The 8,656-nt window shown below is 47.4% G+C and overlaps 2 protein-coding genes across 2 annotated transcripts; both read left to right on the top strand.

The window, feature by feature from the left end:
* Positions 1–1,793: 1,793 nt before the first annotated feature.
* Positions 1,794–2,165, top strand: LOC145400143 (histone H2A-like). Its single transcript, XM_080272655.1, has one exon. The coding sequence runs from the start codon at positions 1,794–1,796 to the stop codon at positions 2,163–2,165; it is 372 nt and encodes a 123-aa protein (XP_080128781.1).
* A 3,626-nt stretch (positions 2,166–5,791) lies between these two features.
* On the top strand, positions 5,792–6,202 carry LOC145400136 (histone H3-like). Its single transcript, XM_080272649.1, has one exon. It carries the CDS (start codon positions 5,792–5,794, stop codon positions 6,200–6,202), a length of 411 nt encoding a protein of 136 aa, XP_080128775.1.
* The last annotated feature ends 2,454 nt before the right edge of the window (positions 6,203–8,656 follow it).

Here is an 8,656-nt window from a genome sequence, read left to right as displayed (position 1 = left end):
CAGTGTTGAGTATGCACGTGTGTAGATGTTTACATTGTTCTTCTATGTCAGTGTGGTGTTTTCCCTCATAGTCAGTGGTGTATTCTTGTTCTGAAAGGGTTTGTGTAAAGGCATCCCAGTCTGCATGTAGGTAGTCATAGTGTGGTGTACTGGGGATCAGGATCGGGTTGGTGGAGATGGACATTATGATGGGGATGTGATCAGACCCAGACATGGGGCCGGGGGTGATGTGGTGGTGAAAAATGTTAAATGATCTATTGGTGAAGATGAGATCTGGCTTTCCTGATCCCCTAGGTGTAAATGTTGTGAGAAAATCAGGTCCTAGGAAATTTAATCTTTTGTGTTGGTATATAGTGAACATTTGTCTTCCATGATTGTTGGTTGTGTTGTGTTGGAATGTCCCGTGTTGTGCATTTAGGTCTGAAATGAATAGTGTTGGTGCAGTGTTGTTGAAGAGTCTGTTTATGTCTGTGAAGGGGATGCCAGTGTTGGGTCTGGTGTATGTGGTGGAGACTATGAGGGGGCCAAGAGTAGTGTGTGTTTTAACTGCTAGGAAATGTCTGTGTGTCCATGTTGTGATGAAGTCGTGTTTAATGGTGCCTTTAATCATGATAGCAACTCCGTCGTGTGGACCCTCGTCGGTTTGAAGTGTAGTGTAGCCATAGTGTTTGATTTTTCTGGTGTTGTTGGTGCAAGTGCTGTTGAGTAATATTATGTCTGGGTCGTGTTCGTGAATGAGTTGAGTAAGTAGGTGCCTGTTTGCGTAATAGTGTCTAATGTTAAACTGGATGATTTTAAGCATGATGGTGATCGTGTTGAACTGAATCTGAATGTGCTATGTATGTGGTATGTTGGGGGGAGGCAGGGGAGAAGGATGGGGTTCTCTTTTTGGGAGGGGGGGCACTACGTTTTCTGGAACGTGATTGATGTGTGTGAACTGAAGGGGAGAGGGAGGAAGGGGATTCGGGAGAGTCAGCCGCCTTGCGTTTGCAAGAAACACTGCGATCTCGATCGCAGGTGAGGGGGGTGGTTGGGGTAGGTGGAGGGGGCATGGAGTTAGGTTGGTTGGGGGTTGTGCTGGTGGAGGGAGATGGGGTTGGGGGCTGGGTGGTTTGGTTAGGATGACGTGAATCAGCAGGAGGGGAGGGATGGTGAGGGGGGGAAGATGGGAGTGCTTTTGAGGATGCAAGAGTGGGATGAGGTTTAGGGTGAGTGGGTGTGGTGGGTGAGGTGGAAGTGCAGGGGGATGACGAATGAGAGGTGGAGGGGATGGGAGGGGGTGAGGTGGGAGGGACTGAGGTGTTGCCAGTTTGCTGTGAAGGGGGGGTGAAGATGTGGGGCGATTTCTTGGCTGTGTACCATGAAGGGGGGATAACTATGGTAGACAGATTGTTAGCAGCTAGAGCATCATTGATGAGGGATGCAAAGGGCACATCAGAATACAAAGCTTGGGCTAGGGCGGACATGACAACTGCGGTAACGTTGGGGGGAAAGGGTGGAATGGAAGATGGATTGGGAGGGGTGGTGTTGGGGGGTGTTGGATGAGTGGTGGGTGCTTGGGTTTGGGGCTGTGAGTTCTGAGTGGCTTGGGCATATGACATGGTGGGGGGTACGTGCTTGCTGAAATCCTTATATGTGATTGCTGCCAGATCGCAGGCCGGTTTCTGCCTCATTCCCATTCCTGGGTGGGTTGGGCCGAATCGGGAAGACGGGTATTTAAGGGAAGGTTGCTGGCGGGTAACGCATTAGTCTTCTCCTGAAGATCCTACTACTCCAGCGACGATGACGATACCATGTCCGGATGTGGCAAGGGAGGCAAGGTGAAGGGAAAGTCCAAGTCCCGATCTAGCAGGGCTGGGCTCCAGTTCCCCGTCAGCGGGACCCACCGTCTCCTTGGTAAGGGCAATTACGCCGAGCGTGTGGGTGCTGGTGCCCCCGTCTACTTGGCTTCAGTCATGGAGTACCTAGCAGCTGAAGTGCTTGAGCTGGCTGGCAACGCAGCCCGTGACAACGAGAAGACTCGTATCATTCTCCGTCACCTGCAGTTGGCCATCCGTAACGACGAGGAGCTCAACAAGCTCCTCTATGGCGTCACCATCGCCCAGGGTGGTGTCCTGCCTAACATCCAGGCTGTGCTGCTCCCCAAGAAGATGGAGAAGAAGTAAACGCTTCCAAGAAATTCTTCTTCTTCTTCATCACCTCCATCGGCTCCTTTAGGAGCCACATTCGTTTCTTGAGAGAGAATAGACTTTGGCATTGCCCAACATCATCTTTGTGTATGGATGAATATATATATATATATATATATATATATATATATATATATATATATATATATATATATATATATATATATATATATATATATGTGTGTGTGTGTGTGTGTGTGTGTGTGTGTGTCTATCTGCATGTATGTGCGTATAATGTGGTATGTGTTGAATGCTGGCATGTGTCTGTGGCTATATTTACGTTCGGTTGCATGTAAGAAGCTACTTACATCAGTGAAGGTCGATTAATAATAATATTCCCACTACTAGGTAGCGTCTTGTCCCGTTCCCAACTGCACCTATATAATAATACTGTACTGTATATGCCTCCTAACTAACTGCCTGGCTGGGTGGATGATTGAAAACATAGGTGATGATGGCTTTTCTCCCACCATCGAAGGACTGGACAAAGTCGTTCAATGACAGAGGATATTGTGATGTATATATTATCCGTGTGGTGACGACCATGGTGGATTTAACACCCCAAATAAGAGCAATTCTGGGTAATAATGAAGAAAATACTATTAATTTCTCTCGTCATTATGAGTAGTATTGCATCAACTAGTTACTACAAAATCAAAAAACCACCACCACAACCATCTGTCTATTGATCCATCCATCCATTCATTCATTCATCATCATCATCATCATCAAGAATAATAATAATAATAATTATAATCATCATCATCATCATCAGCAGCAGCAGCACCCATCGAACTGCGAGCTCCAGTAAAGGCCTGCATGGTGAAACTGTTGGGAGGTGAGTGCCAGCCACCTTGTCAACCACCTCTTCTATAATAATAATGCACTAGCGGTCGTGCAAGTACCAATCGGATCCATTTAAATTTTATTTCAGGCCTTGGTGGTTGTATGGCGGTTGCTGCCATGCTTGTACGATGGGTGATTGGTGGGTTTTGACACAGAGAAAACGGCCGTGACAGCGACAAATTCAAGGGATAACTTGTTCATATGCAGACATTCTGTCTGTCTAACACTTAGGCATTCATATCACGCACTGTGTGTGGTGCCTCACCGACGTGACTGACTGTGTCTTCTCTTCTCTAGGTGCATCATTCAATTTTGCTGCTCGTGCATTTGACGGCAGAAATACCTTGGATTAGTGGGATTTGCCCTCACGATTTATGGAGGCGACTCCCAGAGCACAGCAGAGGAGATGCTCTCGCAACAGGATGGAAATTGCCCTGATAGGTATGGAGAAAGCTTTCCTGAAATAAGGGGTGGTATTAAGTCAGTGAGACAGAGAAAGCAATGGCCCAGCAAAATAAGTAATTATATATATGTATGCAGACGTCCATTAAAATTAGAAGATGTAGAAGCAAAATACAGAACTGCCTAAACTGTATGATAGTTGTCTAATCCCTTTTTCTTTTTTCTTTTTTCACCTCAGAGAGAGAGAGAGAGAGGTTTCGTATGGTTCAGTTAGGTTATGGTTTGGTTACGTTAGGTGTGGTAAGAGTTTGTTGGGTTGCGTTACATGTATTCATATCTGTTACATTGACTTATTTTGGTGCTAGCTAACCTGCTCAACGTCTGCATTTACTTATACTACTATGCCTTTATTCATACATTCTCTTTCACAGAAATTAGGTGTGGACCTCTAAAAGAGGTCCGGGGGTTGTTGTTTGCTTTGCCTTGGCCAGGTGGAATAGTGCACGCACTCTCTTAACCGCCGAAGCCGTATAGGGTGCCCCCTTAGCTCTTCAATGCGTACACCACGTCCATCGCGGTCACGGTCTTACGCTTGGTGTGCTCAGTGTAGGTGACAGCATCGCGAATCACGTTCTCGAGGAACACCTTGAGAACACCGCTGGTCTCCTCGTAGATCAGGCCCGAGATATGCTTCACGACGAGCCAGACGACGGATGGCAGGCTTGGTGATGCCCTGAAAGTTGTCACGAAGCACCTTCCGGTGTCGCTTGGCCCCTCCCTTGCCCAGACCCTTGCCTCCTTTGCCTCGACCAATCATAGTGTCGGCTACTCAGACCCTGTAGTGAGTGTCCACTCCGCTCCCAGCACCAACAATGATGACGACCCCGCTTAGTTGGTTGGTTGTAATATTTTCCCCACAGCTCTGGTGGGGAACGGGCAAACAAGAGAGCCCATCAGGTAAAAAGGCAGAAAAATAGCCCTCCAAATGAGAACATAGCTGGGCCCACAATGGCAAGCAGGGCAAGGCAGCAGAGGCAGGGAAGGGCCATGAGAGGGCCAGGCAAGCACAGCTCATGGTCGTGGAGTGCAGGTTGGGACGTGCAGAGGTGGACGGAGGCGCGGTGCCGAGTGGAAGGCGCCGACGAAGAACTGCAGGTGGAAAACGCACTGCCACTGCCCTCAACTCCCTTGCCATTGGTGGAAAAGGGCCGTAAAGACTAGCCCAGCCCTGCAGCAAATGGAGACCGAAGAGGGAGGCCCGGACACGGTCGTAGGTAGGGCAGGCCCTGGTCCAGGTGGGCGGAGGGAGAAACGGACGTCTTGACCTCCTGAGGACAGGTCCTAGGCTGTGGCCCTCTGGGTGGAAAGGACAGGCCAACCCTCCTCGGAGATGCTAGGGGTGCTTGTCCCGCCACGGACTGGAGTGGAGGTGTCGACGGGACGGGAGCTGGGCTGCGAGAGACGACCCCGCCAACCACCATTATATAACCCAATGTCGGTCGTGCAAGTGTGAACCTTATCCATCCAACCTTTTTTTCAGGCCTAGGCCCCACCTCAGTTCCCAGGAGGCCAAACCTAGGGAGGCGTCGTAGCCAGGTCACGCCACAGGGCATGCCAAATTTTGCAAGCAAACCAGGAATTGCATCGAAAAAGCATGAACAGTAAATCACTGCCATGTAGATCACACCCCCACCACTCACACGCCGCCAGTCCTGAGACAGGCGACATAAAAAGCCGCTGCCAGGGGCGGCGCGGCCCACCTCCTGTCCTGTTGACACCTCCACTCCAGTCCATGGTGGGACCAGCCCCCCTAGCATCACCGAGGAGGGTTGGCCTGTCCTTTCGACCCGGAAGGCCACGGCCAAGGATCTGCCCATCCGCAGGTTGAGAGCAGTTTCCTCCCTCAGCCCATACGGATCAGGGCCTGCCCTCCATGCGACCGTGTGCGGGCCTCCCTCCTTGGTCTCCATTTGCTGTGGGGCTGGGCGAGTCTTTACGGCCTTTTTCCACCAAGGGCAAGGGGGTTGAGGGCAGCGGCGGTGCGCTATCCACCTGCAGTTTTTCGTCAGCGCCTTCCACTTGGTGCCGCGCCTCTGTCCACCTCTGCATGTCCCGCCCTGCCCTCCACGACCATCAGCTGTGCTTGCCTGCCCCTCTCATGGCCCTTCCCTGCCTCTGCTGCCTTTCCCTGCGTGCCTGTGTCGGCCCAGCTATGCTCTCATCTGCAGAGCCACCTTGTGCCACTTCCCTGACGGGCTCTTTGTTTGCCCGTGCCCCACCAAGTGTGGGGCAAATATCCACACACATATGCGCGACGCACCAACATTCTCTTCTCACTCCCTCAGTCACGCGCCATGGCTCGTACCAAGCAGACTGCACGTAAGTCCACTGGAGGCAAGGCCCCTCACAAGCAGCTGGCCACCAAGGCTGCTCGCAAGTCCGCGACTGCCACCGGCGGCGTCAAGAAACCCCATCGTTACAGGCCTGGCACTGTGGCCCTGCGTGAGATTCGTCGCTACCAGAAGAGCACTGAGCTACTTATCAGAAAGCTGCCATTCCAGCGTCTTGTCCGTGAGATCGCCCAGGACTTCAAGACTGACCTGCGCTTCCAGTCCTCTGCCGTCATGGCTCTGCAGGAGGCGTCAGAGGCCTATTTGGTTGGTCTCTTTGAGGACACCAACCTGTGTGCCATCCACGCAAAGCGTGTAACAATCATGCTTAAGGACATCCAGCTGGCCCGCTGCATCCGTGGTGAGCGCGCCTAAGGCGAGAGGCCCCTCACCTCGATCGAAAGAAATCTCGGCCATTTCAGGGCCAAAACTCTACTTCAAAGAGAGGTGATGACAGACCCTCAGTTTAGGTTTTCATATATCAGCTCTTGCATTTCTGCAGTGAAGCATGTTCTCACACACACATACAGACGAATGAACTCCTTTATTTACAGTATATACTTACATACATGCATTCATTCATCCTTTTTTTCAATCATTTACTTTTTTTTTTTTTTGAGGGGGGGGGGAATACTTGCCTATTCGTTTCTTTTATTGATCTGTTGTTCACGTCGCAGTTTTTGTTTTCGTTATTTCCCTGTTTCTTTTACTTATCGATTCACTCACGCCCTCACAAAGGTAAACAGGTTTGCACAACGAGAAAGGCATTCCCGCTGCATATTAGGAGATGCTCTGTACCCGTCATGATCGCATGGTGAATCCTTCAGTTACAATGCTGAAAAAAAAAAAAGAACCAGAAGCCATCGATTTTCGCCTGCAGTTGTGTATGTGTATGTATGTTTATACTGTACGTATGGATGTGTGTGTCTTTGTGAGCATGTATGTCTGTGTGTACGGACGTATGAGGACACACACACACACACACACACACACACACATGGTCGAATGAACTGTACTTATATACTTACATACATCCATGCATTCATTCATCCTTTTTTTCAATCATTCATTTACTTTTTTTTTTTGGGGGGGGGAATACTTGCCTATTCGTTTATTTCTTTTATTGATCTGTTGTTCACGTCGCAGTTTTTGTTTTCGTTATCTGCCTGTTTCGTTTACTTCCTTATCGATTCACTCACGCCTTCATAAACGTACACAGGTTTGCACAACGAGAAAGGCATTTCCGCTGCATATTAGGTGATGCTGTCTACCCGTCATGAAGGTTTGACAGTGGTCACGAACTCACGGTATATCCTTCAGTTAGTATGCTGGAAAGAAAAAAAAAAAAAGTGAACCTGAACCCATCGATTTTTACCTGCAGTTGTGCATGTGTATGTATGTATGTATGTTTATATTGTACGTATGTATGCGTGTGTCTTTGTGAGCGTGTATGTCTTTGTGTACGGACGTATGAGGGCTTGTTTGTACTCGTATATGAGCATGACTTGGTGTGTACGTACAGTTGCGGAACAAAGAACCTGAACACAAATGGCGACCCCTGGCAACCATTCCTATAGTAAACATGGAGGTGATATTAGAAAATCATGAATGGAGGGGCAGCGTTTGTATCGTACTGTGTGATTGGTCGATGCATCACCACCGTCTCTCATTGCCATGTATTCAATTATTGGAGGAGGTTATGAGTATGATCATGCCACGTAGTAGAGATAATAGATATTGACTCAGTGTTATAATGACACATAATATCTTAAGTATTTTACGCAACTGGTAATTATTGATAAACTGTATTGATTTCTGGGACGCATAATAACACAGTGCAACTGATTATACTCATGGTGGCAACAGCATCAGTTCTGGCCTTCGGTTCGGTGTGAGACCGAAGCCTCATTAACTTGAATAAATCATCAATGTTAAGTGAAATATATATTTTATGAGCGTCTATTTCTGTACACTTTACTAATGAAAAAGTAATTGAAAGATTACGTTGGGGTAATAATCTTTATTACTTTGTTATGATTTCACTCAAACAAAGCTTCCTCCTCAAAATACGGACAAAGCTTCATTGAGCACCATCCCTTACCATACTGATGGTGCGAGGAACCGTGTAGTATAGGCATCATTTGTTCATTTAACTGATACTGGCCAAACACTAAGTAATTAATACACAGAGGTCTGCTCCATCAGTGATAAAAACGGATTACACCTTCATAAGACATAATCTCTGATAATGAAAACATTCCTCATCGGTGATGTCCGTCACAAATTTGAGCTGTTGAGCTGTAGCCTGTAAGGGCGAGGTATAGCCTTCTAAACTGTTTCTCATTTATAAGTTTTTTATATCCTACAACATGCCTACAACCTCTCCAAAGGCCTTCCCTCACATGAGCATCCCATTCAAAATAGCTTTAAAAAAAAAACTTTCCGACTGCTTGTTACTTCCCTTTTCAAGCAGAAGTTTTCTCGTATTAACATATAATCATATATAATTTTTATTTCAGTAAACCACAAATGTGCATATTGAAATAATAGTCTGTTCCCCCACAAATGAATTCAAGAAAATTGTTCTGAACAGTTTTTTGGGCGAGTGCATCTTCAAGGTATTCATAGTGTCCACATTTATTACATACTTGTTAGCCTATTTGATCCTTTCCACATGACACTAGTTATGTCCCTTGTGTGTATGATACTTATGCTTTGAACTGAAAATATACTAATATTAAATCCACAGTATTTATGTTCATGAAAATTAAGCTTCTTTGTCCTAAACCATTTATACACCTCGATTAAAAAGAATAACATTGAATCATC

Source organism: Coenobita brevimanus, chromosome 51 (genome assembly GCF_032717465.1).
Source record: "Coenobita brevimanus isolate Jiangsu-jjx chromosome 51, ASM3271746v2, whole genome shotgun sequence".
In the NCBI taxonomy this organism is placed as follows: Eukaryota; Metazoa; Arthropoda; class Malacostraca; order Decapoda; family Coenobitidae; genus Coenobita; species Coenobita brevimanus.
The sequence above is the reverse complement of the archived record's forward strand: the minus strand, read 5'-3'. Positions and strand labels throughout refer to the sequence as shown.